At 43.3% G+C, this 22,120-nt stretch overlaps 1 protein-coding gene across 1 annotated transcript in view; it reads left to right on the top strand.

Annotated features, from left to right (window-relative positions):
* The window catches only part of LOC144754759 (L-threonine ammonia-lyase-like), a 279,218-nt gene that overhangs the window by 73,128 nt on the left and 183,970 nt on the right, over positions 1-22,120 (top strand). The window contains exon 3 of the mRNA XM_078642948.1: positions 1,653-2,007. Within this exon, the coding sequence (XP_078499074.1) occupies positions 1,653-2,007 (355 nt within the window). The remainder of the gene's footprint in view (positions 1-1,652; positions 2,008-22,120) is intronic.

The following is a 22,120-nucleotide window of genomic DNA, read 5'->3' as shown; positions in this document are numbered from 1 at the left end:
CAAATAAAGCTTCCATCACTAGCTGATCAGGCATGAAATATCTGACGAGACCTGCCACATTCTGCTGGACAATGGAGCATTTTAGTTTAGTCCAACAAAACAGGTCCAAACTAGCTACATACTATGACCGCTTCCTGACACCTGACAATGACAATCAGATATGGGATGATTATAACAAATTCCATCCCAACAAATCCCTCCACCATTTCTCACTTGAACATCTGCCTGCTCAGGACCATAAAATGTAAACAAAATATCTCATAAAGAATAACCCATGAAGTAAACAGCTAAGTGGACTATGAACAAAAGAAACCCCATAAAGAAACCTGCAGAGCTGTTCAACGCTGCCAGCTTCCTGAAAACTATACACTGCGCATCTGTCTCTCACCCTTCTTCATCTATCAAACTGCTAAGCGATGGATACCATTCATGATAATCGCCCCACAGTGATCCTCATGCATGACATGGAAAAACTTCCCACAACAGATCAAAGCAAAGACAACACACTTCTAATCACACACCCTCCAAAGTGTAGCATGCTTCTCATGTAGGCCAGCACTTCAGCACACCCTAAAGGGGTAGTAAGCGCTACATAAATACTGCAATAAAATACAATACAATACAATACAATACTTGTGGTGGCTCTTAGGACAAAACTTAAGTAATGTATTTTCCATCAAACCTCTCCTTTGATGTTATGAAGAGACCCAGTGGTAACAGTTTGTCTCAGTGTATGTATTTCTGGCACCTGAGGTCGAAGTCCCCAAGACCATATGATTTTGGTTCATGTCTTCAGTGTGATCAGCATTCCTCTTAACCTCATGATCACTGTACAATCTTGTGATCAATCATCATTGTTGTTGCTGATTTCTGCATCAACATTTCCATCTCCAAAGTCTGAGGTTGTACTTCACTATGTTCTTTTTTTGAGTACTGTATACCAGTTTTTCAATGTTGTCATCTGTTTTTTTGGCATGGACCTCCTTTCCTGTTTCTGAACCCAAAGATAGAAAAGACAATCTGAAGATGGTAACCATGTACTGGGTATTGTTGGCTTATTTGTAACATCATAGTGGAAGAGGTGTGGTGTAGCGGCCAGGGTGACTAATGTACCTTCAACTGTTAGACAATACCTGGAACATTTTTAATATCGCCAGTTTTCTTGTTGCTGCTGTTCGCCTTAGGAGAAAAAGATCCCCTTTAATGATTGAATCATGAACTTTTTTGAATTTTAACATTATGTAACTATTCTTATCGAATATATCTTTGGAGTTTTAAATTATTTATAAATTTGTGTAGAAATTGTTCACATTTATGTATCGCCCTTATGTCTTTTATTGTCTTGTGTTCTTGTGCTTAATTGAATAAAGTGGTTTGACTGACTGACTGACTACTCAGTTTAGTGATATTGAGATTTTGTCAATTTCATAGAGATTAGATTAAATTTATCAATTTGAAGACATATTGATAAACTTTACATTTGTATTAATATGTGGTGTGAGAATATGCAATTTAAGTGAGATATTGAGTGGCCACCATGATTATGATATTTGCAGTCCGGCCAGGGAGACATTTTCAAGCTCATGGGGAATAACCTGTTTGTATCTCCCAGCTCCGAAGGAAACTCAATCCTCTATGTGTTTTTCTGACAGAGCTGAAAAGAAGCTGAAAAGAAGGGAGTCCCTCCGATGTCGCCAGGACACACCCACCCAAAATTGCAGCACTTCACCCCGCCCACCACCTATTAACCCTGAGAGACTGAAGGACTTTGGTGAGGAAGACTACCTTAATGGGGATGTCAAGAACTGGGAGATGAATATTGTGGGCAACCCAGAAGAGCTCCTGGGTGATGCCCCTGCACAGTCGCCGCCACAACAGCCCCATGTTCCTATCAGCCCACCAGTTAGGAGGGCCAGCATCCGTCCCCGAAATGAGGTCATTAGGTTTGAAGATATTAGCGCAGCGGCTTTCAAAATCCAAGGTGGAGTTCAGAAAACCCCATGCATGGTACGAAAATATTATATTAGTAATGATTAGTCTTATATTTATTATTAGTAGTATAAGATCATTCATTGATACTGTTTTTATATTGCTGTTAATGCAGCTATCACTGTTTCTATTATAAATAATGGTAATAAAATATATATATGTCTGTATTACTATTGTCAGTATCTATATTACTCATTTCACGAAAACTAAGGATAATCATTAAATTAACTTTATCAGCATTATTATGATACAATGCTTGATAATGTTATTAATAAAAATACAGCAATACCATTGATATTAATTTTATTTTTATGAATACTGCTATTTTAGGTTCAATATTTTAATTTTAGTAGTACCTATTACTGCTGTTATATTTTAATATTGTTATGTATCAGTGTAATTGATGTCATAACCATTGATATTATCAGTTATCAATTTTCTCTGCTGGGAGATTCAGGTTAAACTGAATAATCACAGACTTTATAGCCATCGCTCACCTTAGCAGAGGTCCATGGCTTCTTCTTCTTTTGCCTACAACAGGCCCTTGATTTTAAAGTTGCAGTTATACTCCAAGAGCCCAATTGATAAAATTAAACCTATGAACAGAAAAGTATGCCCATATATGTGAACAGCTACAACTGTGTATACAATCAATCAAATAAATCTTTATTCGGATAAAAATATCCATAAAAGAGTCACCCAGATAAAATTTGCCAAAGATCCTCATAAAAATTCTATGCAAAATCCATAAAAATGATCTCATAACATGGACAGTTAAATATCCAGACTCAGGACACCAGATTCCAAGCTAGGCATCAACTCAGTGGTCATCAAGATAAAAGGTATTATCAAAAGCATCAGATGAGGAATAATTAATGAACTATTCATTTTCATATCTTAAAATGTCCAGGTATAGCAGTTGTTTCCTTCTTTGGGTGGCATGAGAAACATAGTAACTCAATAGCACAAATTATTAAGATTATAGATCAAATAAAAGCATTTTTATAATAGATCATTTTTTCTTTAAAAAAAACAATGGACATAGTATTTATTTACGCAAATCGGATCAAAGTTACAAAAAAGTAAAAAATGCAATGTATTCTGATTGGACTTGCCATCACATTAACATTTGAGTAGCTTTGGGGAACAAAAGCCCGTCTCGGGGAAAGTAACCAAAGAGTCCAATGTGCTAATCTGTGTTGAATATTTGGTACTAAGATGAGTTTGATCTGAGCATTAGATTGTATGGGGACTGAGAGGTACATTGACACAGTCGGTTTGACACACTCTCTCTTTTCTCTATCGGCCATCTTTTTCCCAATCAAAACTGTATTTAAATCTTTCTTTCTTGAGTTTAAAAGCTTTATTGATAGAAAATAACAAGATATTCCAAAAAACAGCCAAACAAAGAAAAGTAAATGACGGAAAAACATAACAGTAGAATTGGCTAGCTTAATAATAAAAAAATCAAAGCTGTTTAAGATTTATTTATTTGTATGTGTACATACCTCTGTGCGGCCGTATTCCGGAGTTTACTAACCCCGCAACACGTCAGCGCCCAGCAGCACTCCCACCACGGGCCGCTACTGCCTGCTTATGTCTGACTTGATGTGCAGGTGCAGTCACAACCTGATGTAACTTTACTAAATGCAGGTTTTGAAGCACTTTTTGCTACAGTGGGCTATCCAAATATGCTGTCCAAAATTTAAAATATCCTAGCACTAATGCTTGGTCAACTATGGAGAGATTCTGAATACTTCAAATAACCTTTCTAATAACCATATTGGTCCAGGGGTGGTGGGATAAAATATTGATCAAAAAGTATTGGGAGGAACCTTTTATAGGAAAAGGGAATGGGTTTGTATTCAACAAAAACGAGAGTCCCTTTTCCTTGTTTTATAAGGAAACAATCTCAAACGGTCATCTATTCTATCTGCTATATTGATAACCGGTATGTTAGGTATAGCATAGAGTCAAAACAAATTAACAAATTTACATATACACAATATAACCCTTATATATCAAAATGTTGTATATTTCTAAATGAATAAGATCAGCAGAGTACAATGAGGGCAACAGTTGGCAAAGGAATGGATTGTATATCTTATTTTATTTATCAAACAATCTGTTATCATTTGAATTATTTTAGTAAAAACCATCATATTTATTAAAAAACAATACAATACATAATAAAACAATTTGTGTTATAAGAAGAAAAACAGTTTTTCAGTGTACATGTAAATTTGTTAATTTGTTTTGACTCTATGCTATACCTAACATACCGGTTATCAATATAGCAGCTTTAGAATAGATGACCGTTTGAGATTGTTTCCTTATAAAACAAGGAAAAGGGACTCTTGTTTTTGTGGGACAAAATATTGACACATTTTGTCTTAGGCAAACCGCCAAGTTATAACAGCAGAGTCTCAGCACCATTCCACTCGCTACTCAATTTAGGAGAAATTGATCAAGACCTATAAAAATAACAGCAAGTCCCCACCCATTTTCTTTTTTTTTTTTTGGTTAAAAACTTTTATTGAGCAATCAAATAAGAAGTACAGAGATGGGCCTACAACCGCACGGGCTGGCCGCTAATAGCAACGCACAACATATGAAGCAAACGATCACAGCCGTGGCCAGGCACAAATCATATATCAATTATTGCTCAAAGCATAGGACAGGACATAACAATTTTCTATATTAAACATAAAAAACAACAAACTCTAAACAAGGCTAATGCACAGTAATCAAGTCAGCCCAGAAGGAAGAGGGAAAGCCACTAATCAGGAAGACAAAAGCAAATCAATGGGTCTCGGTAAGGCCGGGGGGGGGGAACAGCGGGGAGGACAGGAAAATCCTAAAACAGCATGAAAAATTTCGGGAACGTCAGCCTAGGGAGACAGTGGAACCATCGGAAGTGTCAACAAAGGGAGGGGTACATATTTCTCCACGATACGCATTCCACTGACCCCAAACCTTTGTCCACGCCCTGGGTCTGCCCCTAGCCACATAGACGGTCTTCTCTCGGAACATGGACCAGTCCATGTTATCCTCCCACATCGAGACGTCGGGGGGTCTGGATGCGCCCCAGAGTTGCGCAATGTCCCGCTTCGCGATCATATACCCCAAGGTCGCCCATCTGGTCTGGGCCACAGAATAGTCGGTGGGTTCCCACACGTTCAACAGGCATCGTCGGGCCTCAGGCCGCAGGGTAACACCAGTCACAACAGTCATCACCGCAAGCACATCACTCCAGTAGGCTGCTACCACCGGGCACTCCCAAAGAATATGCAGAAATGTAGCACTCATCCCACAACCACGCTTGCACAAGCCATCTGGGGAAAAACCCATTACAACCAGACGCGGACCAGTTACATATACCCGGTGGAGGATCTTAAGTTGAACCAAACGAAGACGGGCGGGGATGGCGACCTCTTTCGGAGAAGAGAGTGCCGATTGCCAATCCTCGTCATCCAAGTCCAATCCGTCACCGACCCACACTTCCCTAAGTCGGACCAATAAGTCAGCGCGATTATTAATCAGTTTTTTTTAAATAAGGGAGATAGTGCTATCGGGCAGGTGTCCATCCAGTATGCAATCCTCAAGGGGGGAGGACTCGGGCAGGGTCACATCAGGAGTCAGAACCGAGGCCAGGGCATGCCGGACTTGCAGATACCGAAAAAACTCTCTGTCACTCAAGTCATATTCTGCCTTAAGGGCCTGGAAAGACTTCACTCTACCCTTCACACAGACATCACCCACTTTACATATCCCAATCATATCCCAGCGGTCGAAGCCCTTAGTAGACCAGAGACACCCCAAACGTTCAGAAGCATAAAGCGGAGTCGCCATTGTCAGTCGATTCTCCCATCCCAAACTCACATTCGCGGCGCGCCACACATTGACTGCGATCCTGGACGGGCCCGTAAGATGGCGCCCGGCCGATCTGGAATAAAGCGCTCTATTAAAGTCCCCTCCCGGCAGCTGGAATCTATCCATCTCAAAGGCCGGATCCCAACCAGGGGAATACAGCGCGTGGTTGATGGCAGACAGCTGGGCAGCCCAATAATATCTCTTGATGTCGGGGAGCGCCATGCCCCCGTCATACCAAGGGATGGTAAGTTTCGCAAGGGCAATACGTGGACGCCCATCCCAGATTAGTTGCCTTTGAAGACTCTCGATCTCCCGAAAATAGGTGGCGGGAACGTCGTCATAAGAATTTTGAAGCGCGTATAGGAACCGCGGCAAAGACATCATTTTAAAAAGGGCAGCCCTGCCCAGAGGAGACAAGGGTAGCTTACGCCAACGGGCCACATCCAGTCGCAATCTAAGAAGCGGGGGAGGAGATTACGCTCGAACCGGAGTGAGGAGTCCAGCGTAATAAAGATCCCCAAATACTTGAAGCCAGACTGGACAACCTGGATAGGAAATCTGTCCGGTAATGGGGGCAAAACACCCGAAAGAACATACACACAGGACTTAGCCCAATTAATAACTAGACCCGAGTTAGCACCAAACGAAGTAAGAACGTCAAATAAGACATTCAAAGATTTACGCGGGGAGGTAAGATACAAAAGAATGTCATCTGCGTAAAGCGAGACGCGGTCTTCAAAATCCGTTGACCAACGGATCCCTTTAAGTGAAGGTTCCCATCGAAGCCACGCAGCCAACGGTTCCAGGGCGAGCGCGAAAAGCAACGGAGACAAGGGGCATCCCTGACGGGTCCCCCTCCCAAGACAGAAGGGGATAGAAACCCGACCGTTTACCACTACCTGTGCCAAGGGTTCTGCGTATAACAACATCACCCAACCAATAAACTCAGGACCAAAACCAAATTTCTCAAGAGCTGCCCAAAGATAGGGCCACTCTACCGTGTCAAAGGCCATCGAGGCGTCTAGCGAAGCCAAAATGGCCGGCTCCGTCAGAAGCCCCGCCCTCGCAACAGCTCCGTGGAGACGACGTAGGTTAAGAGCCGTGTTGCGATGCGGGATAAATCCGGATTGATCCGGATGAACCAAGCCACTAATGACCGTCAAGAGACGGGTAGCCAGGAGCTTAGCCAGGACCTTGGGTTCAACATTCAACAGGGAAATGGGCCTATAAGACGAACAAAGGTCCCGAGGTTTACCGTCCTTGGGAATAACCACTATCGTAGCCAGACGCTGATCATATGGAAGAATACCCCGCTCCCGGGATTCCAAAAACATGGTACGAAGATAGGGCGCCACCCTGTCAGGACGTAGCTTGTACAATTCAATTGGTAACCCATTCGGGCCCAAAGCTTTGCCCGAACGGAGTGAGCGAATGGCAGTCGCTATCTCGTCCGTAGTAAAAGGGGACTCCAAAGAAACTCGGTCTAAATCGGAAACACTGGGCAGAGCTATATCACGCAACAAAAGACGAGAGTCATCAACATCCCGTTCAGACACAGGGGTATAAACCACACGAAAATAATCCGCAAAACATTCAACTATCCCAACCGGGTCCGTCACTCTCACACCATTCGAAGTCTGAATCACAGGCACCACACGATTCGCCCTCTCCTTCTTATCCAACCATGCCAGTAATTTACCCGCTTTGTCCCCCACATCATACAAACGACCCTGTTGCTCCCGGAACATCAATTTAGCCGCATCTGTGACCAAAGACTTATAAGCAAATTGTTTCAGACCCAGGGCGTGGAGCTTATCAGATGTAACATCCGATTCTAGGTCAGCCTCTATCTCAGCAATCTCCCTCTCAAGGTCCACCACCTCCCGATTCCTCGCCTTTTTGGATTCAGCAATAAGGGAAAGGGCCTGCCTGCGAATCACTGTCTTAAAGGCCTCCCACAGGGATACAGCAGAGGAGACGGACCCCTCGTTGTCTGAAAAATAATTGTCCAAAGACTTAATCAAGAGACTGCGGGTCTCAGGGGAGGTGAGGTACCATGGGTTGATAGGAGCCACCCGGCCCGCCGCCTCCACCCCCATCTCAAAACAAAGCCAGAGCGGAGAGTGATCGGAGATGCCCCGGGGGAGGTGTCTAATCTCATGAACCGCCGGCGACTGCGCCGCGGGCATCAGGAAATAATCCAGTCTAGACAGACTCCCATGGGCCCCAGAGTGGAAAGTGTATTGAAGCTGAGTAGGATGCATAAGCCTCCAGCAATCCACCAAGCCAAACGTATCCAGAAACCCACCCAGCCACTGTTGGGCCAGAGGAGTGTCCCTAGGGGGGGTGACGATCGTGTAGACCGTAGAACACAGAATTAAAGTCACCTGCAATGAAGAGAGTACTATCAGGGAGGTTCAACAAGACACGGCCCAAATCGGAAAAGGTAGAGGTCTGTAGACCGGGGGACACATAAACGGCAAACAAAGAAAGGGTCCGACCCTCATAGCGACCCACGAGGACAGCATAACGCCCTCGATTATCAAGGATCACATCATCAATAGCTAGGGGGAGGGAAGCCCGAATAAGGATGCCCACCCCCCTGGAACCGGTGGTAAACCCCGAATGTGCGGCGAGGCGATAGCCCCACCTATTCATTGCACGACATGTATTGCCCACCAAATGAGTCTCCTGTAGAAAAACAATATCAGGAGACAAACGTCGTAGACATCGCAACACCACACCCCGTTTAATACGATCCCCCAGACCATTAACATTCCACGAAATAAACCTCAACCCGCTACCCCCCATCCCACACAGCAACGCCGAAACCCCTCTCCAATGAGCATGACATCAAAAACATCATTAGCAAGATAGAATCGCCTTGAGAACACAACACACAAACATCAAACTTCCCATCCACCCACCCCCCAACAATCAAGGAAACACCCCCCACCCTGCACCCCTGCAAGAAGCTAAAAAGCCACCCCAACATGCAGTGTGCCTGTCGCCCAGAAACCCCCATTCTACAAAAAGACCCCGGAGGAGGAAAGGCTCTGGCCCACCCGCCACCCCGAGCAAGACAAATAACGAGGAGAACACACAAACAGTAGAGGCACTTAGGCATAGAATCCCAGAAGAAGTTACTCTATACAAGGACCCGGGCATAGACAAACTGTTCAGCTCTCTACACCACCCTCAGCACCACCCGGGTGGGCGGCGGACTCAGTCGCAGGAGGTCGGTCCGGCAGAGAGTCCAGCCAGTCATTCACAGAATCAGGCCGATCAAAGAAAAAGGTTTGGTCATTGTACTCAACCCGCAGCCTGGTCGGAAAAAGCATAGCGTAGCGCAATCCCATGTCCCGGAGACGCTTCTTGACTCCACGGAAGCCCATACGCTGTTTCTGGACCTGTTGAGAAAAGTCCGGATAAAAGTTCACAGTGGCATTCTCAAAGGCCACCGGGCCCTTCACACGTGATGCCTGCAGGATAGCGTCCCGATCCCTATAGTGGAAGAGTTTCGCAACAATAGGCCTCGGCAGGGCGCCTGGCTTACCCTGGCCTCCCGGAACACGATGGGCACGCTCCACTGCGAAGAATTTACTCAGTCCAGACGGAGAGAGGTAGTTCTAGATCAAGTCCTCGATCAGGAGATCAACAGAGTGCGGTTCTGGATTCTCCGGAACGCCAACCACACGCACATTACAGCGACGTGCCCTGTTCTCAAAGTCCTCCAAGCGCCGGGTCATGAAATCGTTCACCCTACGGAGATTGCCAATCTCCGTATGTATCTCCGAGACGTCTGCCGTGAGGCTGGATGACTTGAGATCCAATGACTTCACCTTCTCATTGGTTTTAGATAGGTCGGCCCGAATCAAGTTCACATCAATGGCCACGGTGTCGATTTTGTGGGCCAAGGCTTCATATTGTTGGCCTATCGTCTCCTTCATGCCAGAAATGGCGCCCATGATGTCCTGCAGGGACGGCTCCGTCGACGCGTCCACAGTGTGGTCAACCGCACTTGGGCCAGGCAGGGCAGCTCCGGGGGACCCCTTCGAATGGGTGTAACGGTCCATAACGTTAGACTGGACCGGGCCCCCACGCAGGGGCGTCTTGGTCTTCCGTGTCTCTCGGTCCCCTCTGCCCGCCATGTCGGAAACTGCGTCACCAGGAGACTCACTCGACCCGATGGAAATGGCCACAGGAAAGTAAGGCGTCGGGACCAAAAAGCAGCCGTAAGGGTACCACTAGGATAGGACCAGCCAGAAAGGAGAATAAGCCAGCCAAAGGCCCGACAGCCGTCTCGTGCGCCGGAGCCAGCCCAGGCCAGACTTTCCTGCCAGATGTCTCAATCTGAGGCGGAATCGAAACCGAAACTTAAGAGGGGGACCCACAAGTCCAATCCCCCTGCCGCTGTTGTTCAACTCGAAGACGGCCACCGAGCCTCACCCAGTCCCGGGCGCACCTCAAGGGCGGACCCCGAAAGTTCAAATCGCCGTATCTTCGGCGCCCCGGGTCCAAATCAAATTCCAAAAATCCCAGGAAGATCAGCCCAGCGTCCTCTACACAAATCCTCGTGAAGAGTCAGGATATGTTCAGGATATCATGCCGGGAGTGGCGGGGGTCCGGAGAGCGCTGTGCTCACGCGGCCATCACGGATGCCCGCCAAGCTCCTCCTCCCCCTTTTCTAATATGAGGGTTAAATCCTCAAATTGAGAGCATTGAGGGTGGGTGGAAGCCATGATTTGGTAAGAAACAATAGCTGTACATCACATTACTTCAATAGTAGATTTATCACAACCCTTATCTTTATGCAGCTATTACATTTATCAAGGCAGTTTTGATCAGATCTGGTGCTATTTCATTCCTCGGTGCAAAATTTGATTTAATCTTTAGTAAAGGTACAGAATGAACAAAATTATCCTGGAGCTTGGTCATGGGTACTTCAGGGTGTACCAGATAGTGTGGCAAAAGCAGTGCAAAACAAATTCATCCAGATGAGAAATGCACCTCGTACTGATGTTGGTAGAGGCAGTGTAGCTGGCCAGTGGGTGAGTTTGGGTGTAATGGGCGGCAGCATCACTGGCTGTTGGCTTCAGTCGGGCATCAGTGTGAGCAGACCGACTTGCCTTGGAGAAACATTCAGCATACTGCTGCTTGCAATTACACTACAGCAGTGATTAAGAATTAAGTGGTGCAAGGCTCTCATTGGAGGATCTACGGCCTCTGCCTACGGCCAGGCAGCCCCAGGCCAAAATGAGAAAAGCAACTGAGATACCAAATAATATAATTAAAATAACAGTATAAAGTAAAATAAGCAATGGTAGGCGCCTTCAGTCTCTGGGATACACCGAAAGAATATCAAACCCAAACTGAGAAGTAATTAAGATAAACAGTTAACCGAGCATATCCGGAATCAAGCATTTGCAATACAATACGTCTCGCATTACTGAAAGTTTGAGCTATTGACGTTGCAACTAACAATGCTCGTTAGATTTTTTTGGTTAAAAAATATCCCAGCAGTAGCATAAGTAATGGTGCAGTACCTTATGTGGCTAATAGAGGTCCCTTTACAACTCCACAGGGACACCTAGTAACAGCCTGTGGTACTGCACCCTTTTCTTGCTTCGTGGATTTTATTTTATTACTTATGCTACTGCTGTGATATTTTTTACCAACAAAAAAACTATAAACATTATCATTTGCAAAGCCAATAGCTCTAACTTTCAGTGATGCAAGACCTATTGCCTAGCAAGTGCTTGTTATAGTCTGCCAGATGGCCTTAATAGGTTAAGCGAAAGCAGCATGTGCCATTAGTAATCCTTAATTGGCTCCACGCCTGCATGTGTGGAAGAGAACAGCATGTTGTGAAACTAAAATGCCATGAATGAGCCTGTATGGAAATAGGGGGGCTTGTGTAATTAAGCTTTAGCACAAAACAAATTAAGGCATTCTTGCGCTGGTTATTAACATTTCGCCATTGTAATTTGCCTGTGTGCAGTTTCTATTGGAACATATTTGCATAACAAGTTGCAGGGTGACTGTTGCCGAGGTGCGTCTATTATTGAGACAGTAGGCATAAAAGAGAGTTATCAACCGTGAGCGAACAAAACTCGAACGCGCATGTGGGTTATGTGTTTGAGCACGTAAACACATCGGGGCAGATTTACATGCCTCTTGCGCCACTTTTACATCACTTTTAACATGGGAAAAGTGACGCAAAAGTGGTACAAGGGGCTTGTAAATCTGCCCCATCGTATTTAGTTGTCATATTAATTTATGCTGCTGAGAAAATGTTACAGTGTTGTTAATCAAGCGTAGCAAAGTCACTATAAGTACATGCAGTTATAATTCCACCAGGAACAACAGTGATGGTGGGATACGTTTTTCTCAAGACTATTAGCATAGAAAGTGGACAACAGCACGAGCATAAGGGCTGGCATGTTAGTGTTACATTAGTGTTCTGCAGGGAATACACATGGGGGAACATCCTTTACAACGCAACTTTTACAACGCACTACCATTACGATGCAACTTTTACAACGCAAGTTATTACAACGCATTGCGCTGGGGGGCGCTCTAGGATAGTTAATTACTATCCAACACCTTCCCTACTATCCACGGGGACTGGAGTTGGAATAGTAAATTAAACTATTCACTATCCAGCACCCCCAACGCAAGTCGTTGTAACGACTTGCGTTGTAAAACCTGCGTCATAATGGCATGCGTTGTAAAAGCATGCGTTGAAACGTCATACATCCATACACATGTGCAATGTATCACAAAGCCTTGGGGCTAGGTGCTCACATTGGATAGTGTTGCAATATGTCGACACAAGGTCACATTCTAGGGTAATAAAGCTTGACGATGCCATAGGATTGTCGAAGGAGGCTTTTAACATAAGGGCGCCGCAAAAGATGATGACGAGGCTACAGTAGTATCATGGAACGTTTTTATAAGTACATTGAGATGCATATGTGTCGGTACCTAATGGAGATAACAAGCGTGTGCAATATATATCAAAGCGTTGTCTTGAGGTCACATGGAAAATAGCATGTGACCAGAAAAAGTGTTTTTTTAAATACATTGTTCATTGCAAAGCCAACTGTGTACGCAGCGTCACCTCTACAATTTCCCCCATGCCCGCACTCTACTAATTTAATTTAATTTTTTATTTTTTTAAAACGGCGATCTCAGAGGGACAGGCAAGCAGTATTATGGGAGGGGTGAGGGGTTGGGAGAGACACAGGGAGATCAAGTGTGAAGGGGTATTTCAAATTTTAAAAAAAAGAAAAACTTTTTGCATAAAAGAGAAGTAACATGAGCTGCAGAAAACAGGTTATATTTCTATTCAGGCTCAGAGCTGTTATTCTGTAGCATGCTATCCCCAGAGAGAGTGGATGTGGCTCAGTGGTCAGAGTTGCCAACTCGGGAGCTAAGGACCAATGTTGAGCCTCAGCAATGGCTCAACATTCTGATTCTTAGCAAATCACTTAATCTCCTGCCCGGGATCTACTAATTTAAATTGAACAAAAAAAACTGCGATCTCAGAGGATCAGTCAAGCGATTTTGGGAGTGGGAATCGGCGGCACAAGGAGATTAAGTACAGAGCAGTATTTTAAATTAAAAGAAGAAAACAAGCAGAACTCAGAGAGGGGGTTGGGGCGGGCAAGCAGTGAGGGGTGAAGAGGTGGAGAGGTATCCAAGGAGTGGGAGAGAGTGTTAGCAAATATAAAGAGCAGCTATTCATAATTACGATGTGAGGGAGCAAGCGTTGGCTCGAGTGAGTTCCTGAGCCTTACCCAAAAAAAGAGTGCTAAGACTGTAATCAATAACATGACGAGTAACACCACATGTAACAGAGGCAGTCCTCACGGGAGGTTACAAAAGAGTAAAAGGAGGGACTAGTGACCATATTAACCAATGAAAAGCAGACATTTACAAAGGACAGGTAAAGGAGTCAGTTAGAAAGATGGGTGTTGCTTAATGCCCATATCACAAACACAGCATGTCTCGAAGAGACAGCGCAAGCTCTGCCTAGACGAGACCTTAAAAACAAGATGAAAGTCGTAACAATTGTGTTCAATCTGCAGTACTTCAGTAAGTTAAATAAACCAGTGGTGCAAGGTTTTCATTGAAAGCGCTACGGTCTCTTGCCACAATCAGAAGGAAGTGAGGCTGTTAAGTCCATAGATTGTACGTAGCTTTTTTGTATGTTCGTGTAAGTCATGTAGGGGGAATTGTAAGCTTTCCCCCTTTCACAGGTTTCCTCACTGTTTGTCCTCCTTTTTTCAGTTTCCTGCCTTAATCTTTCCTGCTTTGGGTCAAACTCTGATGATGAAAAACATAAGGTTTGGTCCCTAAAATGAATACTAGTGCCCATCATCTGCAACTACTGACTGGTTGGGAGAAATCACTGCCTTCCCATGTCGAACAACTATTTACTGCTTTGTCCCCATGACTCTGTAGTGTAGCTCCTATCATCCCAATAGGCTCTGCGCATTGGAATAATACCTACAGCAGTAAAGGCCTAGGCCAGACGTTAACTAGGTCTACTACTGTCGATGCTAGACTTAAAGTTTTGGGTTTGCCAGCTTAGCTGAGAGTTCACTAGAAACTTTCTCGAATGTTCAAGGAGGAATTAACTTCCCTGATTAGACAAGAAGGGATTTAGTTTCTGACAACCATAGAACATGACAACTTTGCTCTCCCCTAATCAAGAGTAAATCTCGAGAGTCGTGTGAACAAAAGGCAATTTATTTTACTCAGTCAGTACGTGCATTCTTAGTCTCATCAGAATGTAGAGAAAAGGAAGAGACGGGCGTGTTCAATAAAAAGGTGTTATTTATTGATCAGTCTCTTTTCTCATGCAAGAGAAATGGATCGATATTATTGCAATACTTATAGTTAAGTAAAGTGCATACATTAAAAGCAATAGTATAAAGTAATACTGTAAAAACATTGATATGGTTTCTAAGCCATATGATGTTTTAAAATGAATAAAATATATTACATACACATATACATTTGAATAAAACGTACTCAACTGGTGTTTCTAGATACGCCTACCCCGTGTACCTGACCTAAGTCTAATACGTGGGCGGGAATAGAAAGTTACAGTTTAAGTTAAGTTTGTTTTTGCCAAGTGAATAACTAAAGAATTCTCTGTGAGGGGTTATTCAGTTCTGTACCTGGAAGTTAGGGTGAATGAGGGATGGTATCTCTCTCTCTGGTCTCGATATTCCAGGCTGCCTGCGAGGGCTACCCAGAAACGCCGGGGCTGGATTTCTCGGCAGGAGAAAGCAGCGCGTCTCTCAGCGCGTCAGGAAGGCGGGGCTGCTGCCAGCGGGGTCTGCTCTGCTCTTGGCTTCGGCAAGTATGGCTGCTCCGTCTCGTCACCACGCGTGTGTTTGCATAGGGCAAGATCGGTAATATTTATACCTTTAAGGTGCCGAGATTGACGTAAGGATGGACATAGATACGTCAATAAGGATGTCATACGACTTGCTCGTTAGCACATTCTTTTACTAAAGTTCTCGGTGAAATCAAAACAATGGCCGCAGGGTTTTGCCCAGGTTGTCATAGGTTTGATTTGTTATGAGAACTCCGTATGCCTTATCAGGGGCTGGAGGAATATCGCTTGTCTAATTAGATCGCAAGCGTTATGACCTAATCAGATAACACGTTCCTGTGCCGTAGTGTGACTGCGTCAGATAACGGTATCTGCATCATGGGGATTTTCTGCCTCATGGGCTGACTGCTAGTTAACTTGTTAGTTTGTTTAACTAGAATAGGGTCAGGAATAGGGGGATCGATTCAGGACCTATAGGAATACATGACACCCACTCCACGCTAACTATGGTCATATTTACTAATCTAGGCATAGTATAACATAGTACAACATACTATAGAGTAGTGTGTATACCTTACCACCCCAAAATACATAAATGCATTTTGAAATTCTTCAAATATACTGAAAAATTGCAGACATATATATTGTATGCACTCAAGCTGTAGAATAATGCCAAAGTAATCACGCATTTGTATACATTATTGCTTATTTGGTATATGAGAATTACACATGAAATGGTTTCTTAAATACAGAAAAAAGTTTCGAGACCATTCCATCACAGAATAAAATATTTATGAACATACCAGCGGGCAGCTAATGTCTATAAGCTATCTAAAATTTAGAAACCTTAGTTCTCTAAGAATAGTTCTTACTTTAAGCAGAAGATAGTGTCCCGAAAAATATGCAAAAATATTTGGGGCTGCTGGAAAAACTGCTGTCCGTGAACTGGAGCGAAAGTGTTCATGTGACTTTATTTTTAAAGTTGAAGGCCGAATTCAGGGCACGCCGTGTGCGAGCTTGCTCAAAAGTCTCTATTTCTGTTCGGGTGAGAACATCATATCATTTAGGCTTTCGAAAAAACTGTCAACAGCTTCCTGGGAAAGTTCCACTAACTCGGAAATAGGTGTAATCATGCATTCATGCGCATGATTGTCTCCATTGACATTCTGATTTGCATTACTGACAGAAGGTCGTACCTGATCGATGCTGCTTTCATCTTGAACTTCACTACCCATCAATCGTAGTGGTGAAGCTTCCACGAATGCCGTCATCAGGATTGGTAGCCTTTGAGGGCAGCACAAAGCATGAACCTTGATCGGGCTCAACAATGTTTCTGCATCCATTGGCGCATCCGATTGTAGCGTCAGACAGGTGTCTAACACGCATTCTTCTCCGCATAGCACACACCTTAATACAGGTAAAACACATCTTTGCCACATTGGTCGAAATGATAGAAACCAAGTCATGTTCAGGTCTCTAAGCCGGGAGAGTCCCAGGATTTTTGATATCCGGTCCCGGTATCCAATGGCTAGGATTGTTTCTTCCCTTGTCGCAAGAGTTTTGTCTGTGACATGGGTTGCCATAACGAAAAATAAGGACTAAGAATAGGATTCCTGCAATTAGTCCCAGGATCAGGGGAAGTCCGCCAAAAATCGAATGGACGAAATCTGGAAAAATACCCAGTATGGCTTTGAATGGTGTTAATGCCATCGAAAATACTGTCTTAAATACCTTTGAGACCCCATTGGTATCAGAAATATTTAAGATTTCATTCAGGATTTCCGCGAAATGTACGGGGGAATTAGTTGATAATAATGTATGTATCTCTGCAGTCGTCCTTGCGACTTGTAGATCATACGTTTCTTTTGATGACGAGAGCCTGGTAGGCGTCTGAAGAAGGACTGTTTTCATTCTGCTTAAAGTATCTATTCGAATAGAAGTAATTTTCAAATCGGGCCATGCCCTTGCCTCCCTGTCTGGGAAGGAGCTGGGGAACAATGAGCATCCACAGCACTTGACCTTCGCAGTCGTAGTTACTAGATAAGGAGTCCCGGGCATAAGACTACAACATCTGCGGTCTACAATAAGAATGTAACTCCCATTATAGATTCTTTGAAAGAATGGTTCTATTTCTGTTGCAGGTGCGCCTTGCTGGTGACATGAAAGGTTGTATGAATTCCCTTTACAGGCTCCATGCAAACTAATTCCGTTACACAGAAGTGTGCCACTTAGTGACATCGCACAATTGTTGCCACTAAGAAACACTTTCTGTCCTTTATTACTGACACATGCATGTGAATAGGGCAGGTTCCATGTTGTTTTAAGGTACCCTTTTCCCAATTTCTCGTACATGCCAGCCTGTATATATTTTTGGCAGTATTGAAACCTGAAGGTTGAGATTGGAATATTTATTATTCCATGTATTATCCATTCACTGACAGGTCGTTCTGACATTGTCATTGGTAATCTTTCTAGTTTTTCAATGCTCAAGATTGTATAATCAGCACCCTTTTGTGCCATACCGATTTGTCTATCAGTAAGGTTAAAGATTTGGAATAGTGATGTTGTGTTGATTAAACGCCAAGGCACATAGCCTGAACGCAGATTTTGTAACGTCCAGCCAAGCTGTACAATAGAACGCAATTGTGACTGACCGTGTTGTAATAACAGTAAGTCTTGCGATAATATATCGATTGCTGACGACACAATGCTGTCCAAAGAAAAAATTCTGGAGGACAGAGTCATTAACCCATTGTCCACTACAGAAAGTGATTTTTCCAAATTAATACGGTCAATTTCCCGTATTCTCTCTGCTGTTTCAATTTGAGTAACCTTCCAGGCCTCATTGTATGCTGCATATACAGAGGCTGCTATGAAACGCTTTTGACGCTGTTTGCGTGGTCCCAAAGTGAAATCACGCAAGTCAGCACCATCAGTAAGTAAAGTTAGGTGTTGCTTAATTTCTGCCAGTGTGGAAGTTTGTAGCCATTGAAGGCATAATTTGCCCACACTGTAGGTTGTTATTATCCCTGGGTGATGTCTTTGAGGATATCTAGGGTCTGGCCTGGTCATTTTGAACCCCTGTGTTTTGTTCAGGAGTCTGTCTTGACAGTTATTTGTATCTGTGGGCCAGATCAACCATTGTTTCCAATCAGGATGTGTTCTGTTTTGGTTTAATATATGGTTTACGTCTATCTCTTCATCTGTATCAGAGCTATTGCTAAACATTGTTGGCTTTGGAATAGACGGTTTACTTAAATCTTTGATTTTGGCTAGGCCAAGACAGGTGGTTTGTTGAACAGTGTCATTTAGAAATATCATTTGTTCTGGGATCATGCAGGCTCTAAACAAAGCTTCTATACCCTGAACTTGCCATTCTTTTGTACCCCAAACACTTTTCAATTCAACATTTTTGTCCCAATAATCAAAACCAAAAGTATTCATTTTTTCAAAAAATGAGTCTGAATATAACAATTTTGTGTTGGTTATCATGGTCTTGGTCCCTGTCTTATTTGACGATTTAAAATAGAATGTTTCAGCATTACTTGTGTTAAATCCAGAAAAATATGAATATTTTTCGTAAACGGTTCTTGAGCTCCCTTTTGGAGGTGTTGCACAATGTTCCCATTGATTATAATTTAAAACATTTCTAGGTTGTGCAGATCTATGTAAAAAATGGTTACCATAGTGGTTATAGCAATACATACTATCATAATTTGTAGAACCCTGCAAATAATCATGTTTGGTAAATTTAGCAGACATTACTAAATCAGACATCATATTATTAATGCTTTCGAAGTCCCAATCATCAGCAAATGAGTTTGGTTTTGCAAAGTCACTCAATGAGATCTTAATTTGGTGTGGATATTTCAGGATTTCGACCGGACCATAAATTTCATAGTCAGTGTTGTCCCAGGCTACCCCACCAGGTATCGGATTGGCTGTGAAGTTGGCTGAAGAAAGTTCTCTTTTCTCGACGTGTGAAGATGTGTGAGGTTTGAGGATCAAGTTGATTTTCTGACTTGCTGTGTCCATTTTAGCATATTTTCCCTCAATGAAGCGTCCCAATGTTAGTATCATGATGAGCCAAAGTATGAGGATAAATGCACCAAAACCCACCCAAAATTCAATCCATGGAGAAATCAGATATGTTTCTTTCAGTTGTTTCAAAAGTTCCTTAGCTTTATCTTTAAAGGATTTTGATGATGGCTGTGTCTTTGATTCACTGAGGCTTTCAGAGGAATCATCGAAGTTTATGAAGTAGCCGGATGCAGTTCTGTCAATTGTTCCAATTGCTTCAGGATTTTTGTTTCTTGCATTTTCACTTGGTACTTCATTGTAGATTGGTGTGTCTCTGCCAAATGTTTTTATTTGGGTTTTCAGAGGTCTGAGTTCTATTGCATTGTTGCATAGTCCTTCTTGTTCTTCTGTAGGCGTTTCGAATGTGATGAGCCTCTTTGTTAGGACCTCTGTACTGGTAGCAAACCTTGGTGTTCTGCTACTTATTGGGAGTCCACTTGGCCTACTGTTTGTTATCGGCCACATGATTGTGGTTTTACCAGGTCGATGGATACAACTCGGTTCTCCTTTTTTCCAGCAAGTGGCGGTAGTACAACTGATCTTGTCCCGTTGACAGACAAGACAGGAACTGCTTTTCTGTAAGAAGGCCCAAATTCCTTCTTTACCGCGATCTTCTCCCTGACTAGATCCCCGACTTTTGGAATCCAGACAGGTCTTGCTGGGACAGGTGGTGGTTCTTCAGTGGTTGTTGGCTGTTGTTTCAATTTTATGTTGCTCAGGTCTTTTCTTGTTTTGTTTAAGTCCTGCAAAATAGCCAAACGGTCTTTGATATCAAAGCTTTTTTCTTTCACCACTGAAGTCTGACTATCAATGTCAGAGATCATCATCCTAGTTCCAAATAATAATTCGTACGCACTGAATCCCTTCAGAGAATTTCTTGGCAAGTTATTGAGACTACGTTGGACACTTATTAGATGTTTGACGCACCCAGCTCCCGAACCTAATATCCTTTCCGCTATAGATTGCTTTATGCCTTGGTTTTTTCTTTACACCATCCCGTACCCTCAGGAAGGAAGTGAGAAGATTCCCGCTGGGCTATGCTCATTTGGTCATGTTTCCCCTCAGGCTGTTGGGCTAGAGTGAAGACAATGGTCAAACGTAGCATGCTCTTAGCGTATATGCCATTTAGACTCGCAAATCTTTGTATAACAGTCCGGACGTCAGCCGAGTGCTGGTGATCTACATTATAAGTGGAACTAGCCTGTATATGTTAATCGCAACCCTTCCTTTTTACTCCTGATTTTTCCTGGAGTAGAACGACGAGGTATTAAACTGTTTCTCTCCCCACTGCGATCTCTGTTGCAGTTTGGGCAGTTTTTTACAAACATGGTGTGACGCAGGCTCATGCCTGGCCACCAGTACCGTGATTGTAATTCTTCTAGAGAATCTTTTAGTTTGAGGTGTCTGAGACCCTCGCCCATATGTGCGTCTGCGATTAACAAGTTTCTCCTGTCCATGTTTGGAATCACTCTATCCCCCACTCCAGGGATTCGAGCAAAAGGGACGGAGTTTGCATCGATTATGTATGTATAATTGAGTGGATAGTTGATCGGTAACGCTGAGCAGTCGTCTTTTGATGACGTTTTCACCGCCAGCACTGTTTCACCGTCAATGTATTTTAATGTACGCTTTTTTCGAACTACGGGAGCCGATTTAGTGGCTGCCGCTGCTGCTGCTTCAGCCAATGAATTCCCTACAACGTGAACGCCATCACGCTGATGACTCAGTGAGTGAGTCACGTGAGTCTTTGGTAGTTCTTTTTGTAAAAGAGCTATTTGTTCCCAGAGCAGTTTCTGCTTTATTGGTGCATCTGTGTCATCTTTGTAACCGTTTCGAATCCATGTCTGCAAATCCTTGTTATATGATTTGACGCAGTAATATGAATCTGACACTATAAGTGTCGGGAATTCGCGATCCGCATTATCTAGCGCCATTTTCAAAGCTAATATTTCAGTTTGTTGTTCTGAATTAGTTTCTACTGAGTGTGTTTTTGTTAATAGAGGTTTTAGTTTACCTCCGCGCCACACTTCTTTTGTAATCCCACATGTGGGGTTGTATGCCTGTTCGCCCCAAACGGGGGGTTGAGCATGTCTGTCTGTATAAATTACACAGGCGTAATGTCGTAAGGGCAGAATGTCGGTTGGCAGAGGGTATGTTTTTTCATATTCTAGATCTTCCATTTCTTCTAGTTCTGGATCAAAGTAGTAGTATACTTTGTCCGTTGTGATTGAATTCACCCATTGTAACCATTCTGGATCCAATGTTGTTGTTGGTAAATTACACGGTGTTGTTAATGCCTCAAAGGCTGATTCAGCTGTTCTGATTGTGATATGTCTACCGTCAGCTATGTCTTTTTCTCTAGCTATTGCGGTTTGCACTGCAATAACAATTTTTTCTTTGTTGCTGAATTTCTGTTCAGCATCTGTGTACGAGTGTGATTTGAATGCAATTGGTACCTTTTCTCCCTCATTAGAGGTCAGGTATGTGAATCCGCATCTCCCTGGGATGACTCGAATCACAAGATTGCGTGTGTTATCACGTGTATCTAATTTTGTTTTAATTAGCATGTCTGTTTGTAAGGATCTCAAAATTTCTGTGTGTATTTGAGTCCAATTGGATCTTTTAAAATCTGGTTTTATTAGATCATAAAGGGGTTTGACCCTTTCTGCGTAATTTGCAATGTATGTTCTTCCGAAATGTAGGAAGCCTAGAATCGACTGTAAGTTTTTTAGTGTTCTAGGTGCTTGGAGTACGGCACATTTCTCTAGGAAATTGTCAGCCAGGCTTTTGCCTTCACTTGATAACTCATATCCTAAGAATAGGACT

This window comes from Lissotriton helveticus, chromosome 5_1 (assembly GCF_964261635.1).
Source record: "Lissotriton helveticus chromosome 5_1, aLisHel1.1, whole genome shotgun sequence".
NCBI classification, from domain to species: Eukaryota; Metazoa; Chordata; class Amphibia; order Caudata; family Salamandridae; genus Lissotriton; species Lissotriton helveticus.
The sequence above is the reverse complement of the archived record's forward strand: the minus strand, read 5'-3'. Positions and strand labels throughout refer to the sequence as shown.